The sequence below is a fragment of the Phacochoerus africanus genome, chromosome 4, assembly GCF_016906955.1.
Source record: "Phacochoerus africanus isolate WHEZ1 chromosome 4, ROS_Pafr_v1, whole genome shotgun sequence".
In the NCBI taxonomy this organism is placed as follows: Eukaryota; Metazoa; Chordata; class Mammalia; order Artiodactyla; family Suidae; genus Phacochoerus; species Phacochoerus africanus.
Window position 1 is genome coordinate 42,028,023 of NC_062547.1, and position 14,717 is coordinate 42,042,739.

General features: G+C 50.0%; 1 protein-coding gene across 1 annotated transcript; it reads right to left on the minus strand.

Annotated features, from left to right (window-relative positions):
* Positions 1-817: 817 nt before the first annotated feature.
* TMEM86A (transmembrane protein 86A) lies at positions 818-5,806 on the minus strand. The gene is made up of 3 exons (XM_047776148.1): positions 5,619-5,806; positions 3,240-3,504; positions 818-2,363 (listed from the first exon to the last, which is right to left on the minus strand). The coding sequence occupies exons 1-3, from the start codon at positions 5,637-5,639 to the stop codon at positions 1,927-1,929; spliced, it is 723 nt and encodes a 240-aa protein (XP_047632104.1). The 5' UTR covers positions 5,640-5,806; the 3' UTR covers positions 818-1,926.
* Positions 5,807-14,717: the final 8,911 nt, after the last annotated feature.

The following is a 14,717-nucleotide window of genomic DNA, read 5'->3' on the forward strand; positions in this document are numbered from 1 at the left end:
GAATCCAGTTAGTATCCATGACGATGTGGGTTTTATCCCTGGCCTCAGTGAGTCCAGGATCCGTGAGCTGTGGTGTGTAGGTTGCAGATATGGCTTGGATCCCGCATTGCTGTGGCTGTGGCACAAGCCAGAAGCTGTAGCTCTGATTCAACTCCTAGCCGGGAATCTCTATCTGCTACGGGTGTGTCCCTAAAGAAAAAACAAACTCTGGTTTGAAATGTACTGATTCATCTAACACCCATATGGGACTTGAGTCCCTATCACATCCCCACAACAGTACAGCTCCTCAACTGATGGTGTATTTACCACTAGCCCATGCTCCCCTTTCTAGTTCTGGTTTAGGGAGCTGCCTGTTAAGATACAAATGCCCCTGGAGTGGCGTGACATGTTATTCTACCAGGGCTTTATGTCAGACAGTCTGATCTCATTCCTCCCATGTTCAACTGAGCCCAGAGTCCAAGGAGAAAGGAGATGCTTAAAGGGAATCTGGATCAGGCCTGGGGTGGGGAGGGGAGGAGGTAGGTAGCAGTAGAGGACACTGGGTAACTAAGAGTCACTAAAGATGCTGGACATCCATGCATAGGGGAGTGCATCAAGGACAAATTTGGTTGGTGGCAGATGCTGCCCACACCCCCATCCTCCTGAACTACATCCTCACACATGACCAGGAAGTGAAACCCACTCCAAGCCAGTTGCATTGGGCAAGACTGTGACCCAGGCTGTGGGGACGTCCAGGGCCCCTGGTACCTTGCCCCCATCCTCTTCTCCAGGACAGGCACATGACACACAGGCAGACAAGCAGGGAAGCCAATGGCCCTTGGTTTTTATTTTTTATTTTTCACATGAGCAACAGGATGGAGTTGTCCCATCCTGGCTCTTCTTGCATTGAATGTGCCTTGGGTCTTATGACCCTAGAGTGTCATTAGAGCCCCCTCCTCTTGCTCCCAGTGCAGGAGGGGCAAGAAGGAAAGAACTGAGTGTATGTGGAGAGTGCCCCAGCTCTCGAAGCCAGGCTCAGCACCCCCCAGCAGCTCCCTGAGGCCCTCTCCCTATAAGACTTTGACACACAGCAGGTCAGAGACAGCTGGCAGAGAAAGACATAGATAGGCTGGGAGATGACAAACAGAACTCATACACACATGTGCACATGTGTGCACACACAACATGCATGCACGCACACACCCATGCACAGGCTGGCCCCTTCCTTTGGCATGGTTCACCCTAGTCCTGGCGATAGGGTCTGAGGGTGGTGGTGTGGGGCCTGAGCTCTGGGCTGGCCTTCAAGAGAGATGGGACCAACCTGAATCCTTAGGCCCCCCAAACTCCCAGGCCAAAGAGGTCCCCAATCTTGCCTTCCTGCCCAGACACCCCTTCACCTTCCCACCCAACACTTCAGAGATTGAGATTGTTCAAGTAACAAGGATAGATGTGGGAAATGGAGACTCCATCCTCCTCCAATCTTCACGAATAGGGGCCTGTGACAGGGGCTTCACGCCCTGGATGCGGGTCATCCCAGCACAGACTCCTCCCCTTCTCCCTCAACTCTGTGAGGATCAGAAAGAAGGGAAGTGGGTGAGTCAGACTCTTCCATCTAGAAGAAGTGGGGGAAGGTCAAGGGGCTGAGCACCATGGCCCTCCAGAGGGGCTTTGACCGTCTGGATGGTGTAGAGGTGGGGAGATATATCTTCTTCTGGCCCCAGAAAGGGGCATTAGACTGGCCCTTTGTAGTTCTCAGCTTTGTCCTGGACCACTAGCTTTACTAGAAAGATCCTTTTTCCTGTTTACCCCCTCAAACTTGGGCATTTCTCAGGTGGTACCTGCTGCCCTAGGCTGGTACTGCAGCCATCCTGAGCCAGCTCGTATAAGTTCCCAGTTTCTGGACCCCAGCCCCAGGAGGAGAGAGAGGGGTGACCAGAACCTGGCCCCTCATTCAGCCTTGCTCAGTCTGTAGTCCTCCACTGGCTCCCGGCTCTCGACAGCTGACAGGGCGATGAGCATCTGGGCAGCATAGTAGGTGGACATGATGAGTGCCCGCGAGTAGGGCACAGGAAAGCAGAACTTGTTGAGGGCGATGATCAGGTCTGAGATAATAAAGAGCAGTGCCCCACTGCCCGCCGCCAGCTCGGTCCAGCGCCAGGCTGCCCCCACCAGCTGCAGCCCTGCCATAGCCCGCCAGCCCATGAAGCCGATCAGGGCCACATAGATCCCCACCAGGTAGGTGAAGGCACCTGAGAGGCCTGGGTAGAGGAAGGCATAGCACAGGCACGCCAGCACTGCCATCACCAGGCCTGTCCGAAGAGCCAGTGGCCGCATGCCAAAGGCTGAGGTGTAGAACATGTGGGTCACGGCAAACATCAGCAGACCTGGGAGCGAGAGGGGATAACGGCGTGTTGAAGGCCAGCTCAGGTGAGTCCTGAGTAACAGGGGATGGGGTGGGAGTAGAGAGCTTGGGATAACCCAAGAGATTCCTTTTTCTTTTTTTTTCCCTTCATTTTTGGCCACCCTGTGGCCATATGGACTTCCTGGGCCACGGATCAGATCCAAGTCACTCTGGGGGAGGAACCTATGCCAGATACTTTAACCCCCAGTGTCACGTCAGGATTAAACCTGTGTCCTGGCACTGTAGAGATGCAGCTAATCCTATTGTGCCCCAGCGGGAACTCCTTTTTTTTTTCTTTTTTTTTTTTTCCCCTTTCCCAGGAGTTTTCATTTGGGAGTAACAGGAGTGGGAAGAAATCCATGAAGTTTACCGCCCACCAACTTTTTTGTGGCACTCCAAGCTGATCACCATATCACCACAAGGTCATCCTCCAAAAGGGGCGCCAACCGTCTTTAGCCTCTGAACTCCTCAAATTCCCTGTATTCTTGCTCAAAAACTCCCTTTCTGGAGTTCCCGTCGTGGCGTAGTGGTTAACGAATCTGATTAGGAACCATGAGGTTGCAGGTTTGATCCCTGGCCTCGCTCAGTGGGTTGAGGATCTGGCATTGCTGTGAACTGTGGTGTGGGTTGCAGACGCGGCTCAGATCCTGCGTTGCTGTGGCTCTGGTGTAGGCCGGCAGCTATAGCTCCGATTCGACCCCTAGCCTGGGAACCTCCATATGCCGCAGGAGCGGCTCAAGGCAAAAAGACAAAACAAAAAAACAAACAAAAAAAACTCCCTTTCCCAAATCCTGGTCTCCTAGGATCCTCTAGTCCCCAACCCCAGGATTCCTCCCACATAGCTCCTGCGATGACTGACCGTGCACGAAGTAGCCCTGGTCCTGCCAGATGAGGAAGGCATCACCTAGAGCAGAGAAGACGAGCCCCACAAAGATGCGGGTGGCACTGGGGTGGGCCAGCAGGAATCCTAGGCCATGAGCCAGAAGAAAAAGCCAGAGGCAGAAGATGGGCAGGCACTTGATGAGGGCGCTGATCCATGATGGGCTGGATGTAGGCAGCCAGAGCACAAAATACACGCAGATGGCCTTGAAGAAGGGCACCAGCTTGGGTCCCTCACTCTTCACCTGGAGAACACAGGACAAGGGCAGCACTGAGAGTGTAGGAGCTCAGAAGCCCAGAGGGGGGTTCAGAGCCGCAACCTCACCCCAGGCATCCACCCCAGAGACTAGCCCACCTCTCAAGCAGGGAGGATTGAAATACAACCCAGTTTGGCCTGCCCCAACCAGCCAGCAGAGTGCGAACAAGCCCATCCTTACCCAGAGGCCTGATTAGGAAGAGAAAGGGCTTCACTCTTCCTGCAACTCATGTCCATTTTTGGCCCTGGGGCAGAACCAGAATCGTCACTCACTGGGCAAAAAAAATACGACTTTGGGCTAGGGGGTCCATCCTGCAGCCCAGTGCTTCTTCTCCCTTTCTGCCCCCATTCTCTCCCTCCTCAAAGCCCCTTTAGCCTCTCTCTACCAGCATCAGCCCCCAACTGTCTGGAATAGAGTAGAGTCAGCAGGATCCACAGAGATGCCACAACTGGCCAACTCGTGATCCTCAGCAATGAGGACAGGACACCAGCTCAGGGCCCGGAAACACCAGGTGAGTGCCAGGAATGCGTGAAGGTAGGCACTGGCAACCATTTTGGCCCCCACAGCCTCTCTCCTCGGCCAGTCTGCAAGTCAGCCTCCCATCCAGCTGCCCCAGCCTAAAGTTACCATCAAGGGCAAGGAGAGGAGACAGGGATGCTGCCTACAGAAATGGACCCATGAGTTGGGAGCAAGAACACTGTCCCTGAAATACCAGCAATCTCAGGCATTGGAGGGGTTGGAGGAGGGCGTCAGGCAGTCTCATTTCCCAGAGAATACGAGCAACTCAAGGCACTTCAGAAAGAAAGGCACGAAAGGGAGGGAGGGGTTCTCTTCCCAGCTTTTGATCTGAAGCCAGCAGACAGGCTGGGAGGAGAGGGAGGAACTGAAAAAAGGAAGTTGGAGCAGCTGATTTGGTCTCAGCAGAATTATGGGGGAGAGCAGCTAAAGAAAGGTTGTGTCCAAGGCCATGCAAGCTGAGGGAGGGGGCTGCTACTGCTATTCAGAATCCATGATCCACTGAAGCTCCCTTCCTTGGGCCTCTGGTACTGGGAAGCGATTAGGAGCAGCTGAGGTTCCTGGGATACTTCTGCTTTGCCCAAAGTGATATGCCTCTGCAGGGTTAAGCCACCCAGTACAGGGTTCTGGGTACACAGACTCTCAGACCACCAGTCCCTGGTTACCCAGGGACTGATCAGGCTGTGAGGAGGTTGGGAAGAGGCAGAAGGTTGGGTCAGGGTCTAAGCCCATCCTTGCTCTGCCAGGGGTGAGAGCAATGAGAAGAGATGACTGAGTTTCTTCCTGTGGAGCGTCCCTTATGCCGGCTGGTCAGGACAGGGACATAAGCAGATGAGCAGATAGCTCATCCTCAAGGTCCCCTGATCGCCCCAGTATCCACCTGCCACCCCTTGGAAGTATCTACATCCCTCCCCCCAGCCCCATATTTCCTAGAAGGAGAAACAAGCAGTAGTAGCTGGGGAGGCTTCCGCAGTCAGAGAATCCAACACTAGAAGGAGGAGGGGGACGGGGGAGAGACAAAGGTTCAGGTGAGAAAGTCTGAACAGGGTGAAGTGTCAACGGAGAACGACCCCTTTTCCTCCAACGCGTTATCAAGGCTGCTAAGACTCAGAGGCGTCCCCTGCACCGCCCCTGATTTGTTTACAAGATGAGGAAAGGGAGGAAACAAATTTGGAACAGGATTCTCAGGAGGTCCCAGTCACCCTCCTGCCCTCCCCCGCCCTCTCCCAGGCTGGGCTGTGATCTGCCCACGCACAAGCCCGCGGCTCGCTGCCGTCCCCTTCCTCTCCCCAGCAGCGACCCAGCCGACCCGCGCCAGACACACAGAGATCAACAAAGTCACGCTTCCGAGTCACGTGCCCACTGTTTTCCTCCCTCCCGGGAGACGGCCGGGGGCGCGCGGAGGAGGGGCGCCAAGGTCTGGGATGCGGGGCACCGTGACAGCACCGCCTCCCGCCTGGGGACGCTGGCAGCCACGGGATCCCTGCCTTTCCCCGGTCCCCGGCGGCTTGGCCTTCCTCAGTCCAGTCCCCAGGCCGGTGGGCTCCGGCCGCGCCGGACACTGGTTCGCTGGCTCGCTCACTCACCACAGTGACCGGAGAAACCATGGCGGCAGTGGCGGAGGCTGGCACCCCACTCTGGGCTGCCGCAGCCACGGCGCGTCCGCGGCCAGGTAAGGCGGCGACGACGCAACAAAGCCTCGGCAACCGACAATACCTCCCGCGCGCCGGGAGCTGAGGAGTTGGGTCTGAGATCCCCACGACGTCACTGCAGACACGGCCAATGAGAGTTGGTGGGGGCCAGACCCGGCTGGCGAGGCGGGCTAGGCCCCGCCCACTCCACCCCACCCCGCCCACTCCACCCCCCCACCCCGCCCACTCCACCCCCCCACCCCGCCCCTACTGCCCTGTGCAAAGAGGCATCTCCCTGGGGACAGGCGATGGGACCCTCAGGGCCCCGCCTCTCTGGGAATGTAGGCCGAGGCATCCCAGAAGGTAACCATGACCCCAGGCCCTGGGTGAGAACAAAGATTGGCCATGAGCCAAACACATTCCTGTCATGGACACACACGGCTACACACATTTTTCTAAAAACCCCAGGATGAGAGGCAAAGACAGATTCCCTTCAGCCTATAAACATGCAACCACAAGGACACAGTGGCAAGTAGATCCACAATCCTCACCACGTACAAAGACACATCCAAATGGACACGCGATAATCAACAGAGTCACAACTTTGTTCTTTTTCTTTTCTTTTCTTTTTTTTTTTTTTTTTTTTTTGTCTTTTTAGAGCCGCACCCGTGGTATATGGAGGTTTCCAGGCTAGGATTTGAATCGGAGCTGTAGCTGCTGGCCTATCCCACAGCTCGCAGTAACACTGGATCCTCAACCCACCCAGCGAGGCCAGAGATGGAACCTGCGGCATTATGGATACTAGTCAGATTGGTTTCTGCTGAGCCAGGACAGGAACTCCAGACTCACTTTCAACATGAAAACAGATACATGGCAGCCCCATAGATCCACACATAGGCATAAACACACCATAGGATCACAATCACCCTTAGGTGCCAAACAGGTACATAGACAGAAAACTGACAACCACAGGTCTACACAGACACGTATATAGGCATGCAGCAGCCTATAGACATGAAAAAAACACGGTTACTCAATTGCCCTTAAGCACCTCTCGCAACTCAAGAGACAAATGGAACACACACAAGAACACACCAGAAATGGTAGGCAGACCCAAGCATACTTAAGGACCCAAAGGAGTGTGAACTAAGTCTGCCAAAATTGCAACTTAAGCAGATTAATGTTGATATTACACAGATTAAAGGCACACAGGCACATATGGAACTAAATGTGTTTAGAATCATGGGAATTACATAAGAACTGGTAGGCAGTCAAATGGACTGGGATCTAGTCCCAGTTTTGCCACTTCCATGCTGTGTGGTTGGGTGAATCAATTTCCCTCTCTGGCTTTGATTTCTTCATATATAAGATAAGCAGATGATCTCTAAGCTTCCTCCCAAGTCCAACGTGTGTAGGATGGTGAAGGGTGAGGGCTGCTGGTTTCTGGAAATTTAAGTCCAGGAGCCTTCCCAGAGATGGAAATTTCAGATACATCTTAACCACTGTAGGAGGGAAGTAGCTGTGTGTCAGGTTTTGGGAATTGAGATGGGGTAACCAGCCCTACTTAATTCTAATTAGCAGCCATTAAGGAGTTTTAAATATCCTTAGCCGGGGACACTGCGGCTCTAGTGCTGGACCCCTCCCTGTGCTGGCTGGAGAGAAGCCCACAGACTGAGGTCTCCTATGAGCCCCTCCCACAAAGGGCTGCCTTTTTTTCTTTTGGACCCTTCCTAATTTCCCTAAGGCCTGCATGGTCTACCTAACGCCCTCTCAGAGCAGGGGGCAGCCCTCTTCTAGTGATAGAATTGACAACTAGAGGGAGTTCCCTGGTGGTCTAGTGGTTAGGACTCAGCGCTTTCATCACTGCGGCCCAGGATCCACCCCCGGCCTGGGAACTAAGACCTCCACATCAAGCAGCTGCACACCACAGCCAAAAACAAAAACAAAAAAACCTGACAACCAGAGATGCAGAGCCAGGTGCAATAAGGGTAAGGATCAAGGCTTGGGACTGAGGTTCACCCACACCCTTACCCTATCCCTCTCAGGCTCCTCCTACATAGTATGCCAGTGGTCTGTGAACTCTGCCTACTCTTCTTTCTTTCTAGCCAGATGCTATGGGTAGATTCATCCTACCAGAATAGGAGACTAGAATTGTTGCCCAAAGGCTTTATCATACACACACACACACACTCTCTCTCTCTATCCTGCAAAGTGTGCTTCCTGGAAAGACACTGGATTGAAAGTTACAAATATTGGGAATTCCCATTGTGGCTCAGCTGGTTACAAACCCTGCTAAGTATCCATGAGGATGCTGTTTGATTCTTGGCCTCACTCAGTGGGTTAATCATCCAGCATTGCTGTGAGCTTTAGTGTAGGTGGCAGACCGGGCTCAGATCCAGCATTGCTGTGGCTGTGGTGTAGGCCAGCAGCTGCAGGTCTTATTCAACCCCTAGCCTGGGAACTTCCATATGCTGCAGGTATGGCACTAAAGTGCAAGAGAGAGAGAAAGAAAGAAAGAAAAAGAAAGAGAGAAAGAGAAAGAAAGAAAGGAAGAAAGAAAAGAAGGAAGAAGGAAAAGAAAGAAAGAAAGAAAGAAAGGCTGCAAATACTGTAATTTCTCCTCTTCTCTTCTTCTCCTCTTTTCCTCTATGACTTACTAGTTATACAATTGGGCACACAACTTCTTTAGAGCCTAGTTTTCTCATCGGTATAATGGAGGAATTGGACAAAGACATGTCAGTTTTCCAGCCCAAACCTGTATCCTTAACCCTGCCCGCATCTGTACGATCTCATCAGTTATATACTTGAGTGTACCAGCAACCTGGCTGATATAGTCACCAACAAAGCAGAGGCACTGCACCTTATCCCCAAAGAAAGAGCTTATCTAATTTCATTCCTATGAATAAGATTTCTTGTTTGTTTCAAAACAAAATTGTAGGGGTTCTATTGTGGTGCAGAAGATCGGGAAACCAGTGTTGTCACTGCTGCGGCTCAAGCTGCTGCTGTAGTGGGTTTGATCCCTGGCCCAGAAACATCTGCATGTCACAGGTGCAGCCAAAAAAAAAAATTGTATTTACTGCACAGTGTTTTTATGTTGGCTTGCATATTGTAGAAGGCAGAAAATGGGATAGGGCTGCCTGAAACTAGACATTCTTTTCTCTCTGTACCCAAAACTACTTGTCTCATACAAATTTTTTTTGATATATAAATTTGTATTAGTTAGAGTACATTGTGGCAGCTACAAAAAGTGAATTAAGCAAGATAGAAGACAATCTTGAATAGATATTTGTTAAATGCATAATTGGCTCGAGATACTGTTTCTGCCCACATTGCTAGATTTTTTTTTCAGATTTTGATTTTTTTCATTATAGTTGATTTACAGTGTTACGTAAATTTTTTTTTTTTTTTTTTTTTTGGTGTTTAGGGCCACACCTGTGGCATATGGAGGTTTCCAGGCAAGGGGTTAAATCGGAGCTACAGCTGTCAGTCTATACCACAGCCACAGCAACACATGATCCTTATTCCACTGAACGAGGCCAGGGATCAAACTTGCAATCTCATGGTTACTACTTGGATTCATTTCCACTGCACCACAACGGGAATTTCTATTTTGTTCTTTTTTATGGTTGAGTAGAATTTCATTATACCACATCTTCTTAATCCATTCATCTGTTGATGGACATTTAGATTGTTTCCATATCTTGGGTATTTTGAGTAGTGCTGCTGTGAACATAGGGGTGCATGTATCTTTTTCAATGAAAGTTTTGTCCAGATATACACCCAAGAGTGGGATTGCTGGGTCATATGGTAGTTATATATTTAGTTTTCTGAGGAACTTCCATACTGTTTTCCATAGTGGTTGTACCAATTTACATTCCCACCAACAGTGAAGGAGGGTTCCCCTTTCTCCACACCCTCTCCAGCATTTGCTATTTGTTGATTTGTTAATGATGGCCATTCTGACCGGTGTGAGGTAGTGCCTCATTGTAGTTTTGATTTGCATTTCTCTAATATTTAGGGAATTTTTTTTGTAATTTTCTCTTTACTTGCTTGTCTCCTCTATAAAAATGTGAGCCCATTCATCCATGCACTCATTCCTAAAAACAAATGTTTTGGAGTTCCTGCTGTGGTGCAACAGGATTGGCGGCGTCTTGGGAGCCCGGGGACACAGGATTGACTTCCAGTCCAGCACAGTGGGTTTAGGATCTGGCATTGCCATAGCTGTGGCTTAGGTGGCAGCTATGGCTCTGATCTGAGCCCTGGCCCAGAAACGCATAAGCCATGGGTCGGGCAAAAAGAAAAAAAAAGTTTATTTTGCACCAAGTATGTTCTAGCCACTGTTGGGCATTAGGGTTTAAACATTTCAGTAAAATACAGGTTCTGTCCTCATAGAGTACAGTTCAGGTAGGCAAGTAAATAATAGTTATGGAGTGTGGCAATTGAAATAATTGAGGCATGAATGTATGTCACCAGCGACATCAGAAAGACGTCAGAATCATGCATTCTGCCTGGAGGAGTTAAGTAAGCTGGGGCTAAATCTACAAGGACGAATTGGTATTCACTGAGTAGACACTCAGGTGCCAACAAAAAAAATGTCACTTGCCTTCTGCCTCTACAAGATCACTAGTCACTAGAGTTGCTGACCTTCAACACACCCTGAAAGAAGTTCAAGGTGGAGGTCAGCAATGAAGCACCTTGTGGCTCTGGGAAAAAGTGGCAGAAGGAGCCTTCTGATAGATATTTTCAGGAGAAGATTTTACGAGTTCAAATTCTTGCATATTCTCATATCTAGAAAAGCACTAAAATCACTAAGGAGACATCTGCTCCTGGTGACTAGCAGCGACCTTCTGCCAAAACATGTGCTTCACTGCACATATTCCCCTTCCCCAAAATCATGTGTTATGCTGACCTCTCCCACCTCTTTGGATCCGTTCCTCAGGGCTATCTGAGAGACTGTCTCCTGGGCAATAGTCCTCATTTTGCTCCAAATAAAATGTAACTCACAGCTGTCAATTTGTGCATTTTTTTTCAGTTGACATATGCAGAGGGAATTGCATGTATACATAGAACAGCAAGACATGCACTGAATTCAGGGAAATCCCTGTGGGCTGTGGAGTGGAAAAGGTGAAAAAAGAATAAGCCAATTCAGGGAGTTCCCATGGTGGCTCAGTCAGTTAAGAATCTGACTTGTATCCATGAGAGGGCCTCGATCAGTGGGTTAAGGATCTAGCATTGCATGAACTCTGGTGTAGGTCAGAGGTGCAGCTGGGATCTGGCATTGCTGTGGCTGTGGTGTAGGCCAGCAGCAGCAGCTCCCATTTGATCCCTAGCCTGGGAAACTTCATATGCTGCAGGTATGGCCCGAAAAAGAAAAAAAAAAAAAAAGAAGAAGAAGAAGAAGCCAAGTCAGGAGTTCTTTTGTGGGGCAATGGGTTAAGGATCCAGCATTGTCACTGCCAAGGTTCTGGTGGCTGCTGTCACTTGGGTTTGATCCCTGGCCTGGGGAGTTCCAGATGCCCCAGGTGAGGCCCCCCCCCAAAAAAAATAGTAATAATAATAATAACAATAAAAGTCAGAAAGGATCCAAATGTTTTGCTAGGGAGTTTGGACTTGACCCAGTAGATGAGAGGAAGCCAGCTGTCTTTTGTTCCTTAGCTTCTCTGACAGTTTTCCATTCTCACACACCAGACACATGGACAATACACAGAAATGGAGACCCACCATCATTCTGGGCTTGCCTTGCTTCCTCCTACGAGACTTCTTTCCCAGTAGCCTCTTCCATCTCTGACCACCATGGTTTTGCCCCAGGATATTTTCTGTTCACGTGGTTTGCCCCACTTGGCATTGTGATCCAGCTCTAATCTGTTTACCTGATTCCTGACCTGAGGCTGGATCTCAGCTAATTTCTTCATATCTGTTCCATGCCCCCAAAACATTTCTAATCAACTCTCAGAGCCACCCTACCCCATCCCACCCCTGCCCCACCTGAAAATCCAGGGAGGAAAATCAGACAAGGATAAGAAATACTAAGGAGGGTGTGACAAGTTTAGATGTTCTGATAACAACATGGGAGGAGTGGAGTGATGAGTTTTAGAGGTGAGCTGCATGTGTGGGCCAAGTGGAGACATTTGGAAGGAGCTGGATACAAATCTGGAGCTTGGGACAAAGATGAAGACAGGGATATGGATTTGAAGGCATAGCCATTCTGACTGAAGTCTATATGGATGCCATGAATCAGGGAGGTCTTGAGGGGGTAGAGAGGGGGGGACCAGACCAAGCCCTGAAGGTCATGACATTTAAGGGTTTTAAAAAATAAAATAAAATAAAATAAAAAGTAGGCATTCCCATCATGGCGCAGTGGTTAGCAAATCCAACTAGGAACCATGGTGTTGCAGGTTCGATCCCTGGCCTTGCTCAGTGGGTTAACAATCCAGTCTTGCTGTGAGCTGTGGTGTAGTTCGCAGACACAGCTCAGATCCCTCGTTCCTGTGGCTCTGGCATAGGCGAGCAGCTGCAGCTCCGATTAGACCTCTAGCCTGGGAACCTCCATATGCCGCAGGAGTGGCCCTAGAAAAGGAAAAAAAGACAATAAATAAATAAATAATAAAATAAAATAAAATAAAGGAATCAGGAAGGAGACAAACACACAGGTAACCAGGCAGACGTTTCTGACACTGCAAGTACACTCACAGCCATCAGGGGAAGAGACAGACCCAGAGAAGCATATGCTCACACAGATGATCCTATGGTATTTGTGGTTTGGGTCCCTCTTTCTAGAACAGGTGACGGATGGTGGTTCTGCTTCCCTGTGGTTGTAGGTCAGAAGCTTTGAAGACAGAAGACAACAATGACCCATGTTCATTGCTGACTGTGTACTCCATCACCTTATGGTCTGTGGGAGGTTCTCCTCTCTCAACCCTGGCCCAGGGCATTCCTACAAGTCTCTCCTGCACTCTCTGCTTATAGGAGTCAACCCAGGAGCACTCAATTCCAGTATTACCCATCTTCTGAAGACATTGGTTCCCGAAAGCCTCTGTCATGCCGGAGCCCACCTGGGCTAGGCAGGTGAGCCCACGGCTGATGTAGCACGTGATGCAGTATCTGCTCCTGGAGACTTTAGGAAAAGACAAAGATTTTAGCAAAACTCACATTTCCAGCTTCTGGGCTCGGGGCCAGACACACCTGGATTCCTTTTTTTTTAACCACACCCACAGCATGCAGAAATTCCTGGGCCAGGGATCAAACCCATACCACAGAAGTGACCCAAGCCACAGCAATAACAGTTCCAGATGCTTAAGCTGCTGAGCCACCAGGGAACTCCCATACCTGTGTTCTTAATACTCTTTTCTTTTTCTATTGACAGGGGTATCATTATATCTGTAGACATAAGTGAATTTCTCTAACTTTAAAACTACCAAATTAAGGGTCTCCTTAATGGGGTTCAGTACCAGGAATGCCTAAGGAGGGATCCCTGATTTGTATAGGGTGTATGGGATTGGAAAACCTCCAACATCCAAGATTCTAGATTCCAAACTCTGTGAAGTCCAAGTGTCTTAGTAAGTCCTAATACTGGGGTTGTCCAAGTTCAGTTGTCTCACCAACAACTTCTGTTCCCTTCCACCAACCCTCTCCATTCAGACCCTAAGCTCCCTGGGTTGTGCATTTGAGTTGCTCCCTCCTCAGTGCTGGGAAGTTAGTACAGGAAATAGAAACAAGAGAAGCTCCCATTGTGGCTCAGTGGTTAACGAACCTGACTGGCAACCATGAGGATGCAGGCTCGACCCCTGGCCTTGCTCAGTGGGTTAAGGATCCGGCATTGCCGTGAGCTATGGTGTAGGTCTCAGACACGGCTGGATCCTGCGTTGCTGTGGCCCTGGCGTAGGCTGGCAATTACAGCTCCAATTGGACCCCTGGCCTGGAAACCTCCATATGCTGGAGGTGTGGCCCTAAAAAGAAAGACAAAAAAAAAGAAATAAAAGAAAAGAAACAAGAAGAGAGAAGTGTTTGGGGGTTGAGCAGGAAGATGGTTTTCGAGAAACAAAAACCAAAAACACCTGGAAAATCCCATTCATCAAGCCCCAGGATCCTGAATGAATAACTCTCTCCACTAACATCAGTGCCTTGAGGACCAGTCTTGGGGTAACAAATCAGAGTAGACCCTTCCATCTTTTCCTCTCAAAGACCCCGTCTTCCCGGACAGATGATCACCCCTGACCAGACTCTTCCTCTGGTTACCTTTCTCAGATACTGTCATTCATTTAAACGACTGGTATTTATTAACCACTTACAATGGGCCAGGCTGGATTGGGGCCACAAGAACAGAAAAAACTTGCCCTGTACATTGTGGAGTCCATGGTCCAGCAGGAGAGGCTGATGCAATGACCAAAGCCTCAGCTTCCCACCTCCCCCCCACCCCAGTCCCCTCAATCTCCAAGATCAGAATATTGAGCAGGGACAGCGGGGTCTGGCTGGGCCGGCCGGTCCTGGCTGGACCTTCCAAAAGCTTCCTCCCGACTGCACAGCAAGTGGAACAGAGCCAGGGAGGCTGTGGCACCCTGTTCAGGGGTCTGGAGTGTTATTTGTGTTACCCCAGTCCTCTCCAAATGCTTTCCTATTCCGGCTCAGCTTCCTGCCTCCCATCCGGAGAAAAGTGGGCTTTGGGAGTGTGTAATACTTATTTATTACAATGGAATTTAAACTGCCAGATTAAAAGAGCTAGAATTATGGAGTTCCCATCATGGCACAGTGGAAACGAATCTGACTAGGAACCATGAGGTTCTGGGTTTGATCCCTGGCCTCGGTCAGTAGGTTACAGATCTGGCATTGCCATGAGCTGTGGCATAGTTCACAGACTCGGCTTGGGTCAGGCATTGCTGTGGCTGTGGTGTAGGCCAGCAGCTACAGCTCCGATTCGACCCCTAGCCTGGGAAATTCCATATGCCATGGGTGCAGCCCTGAAAAAAAGAAAGAAAACTAGAGTTGGAGTTCCCGTTATGGCTCAGTGGTTAATGAATCCGACTAGCAACCATGAGGTTCTGGGTTCAATTCCTGGCC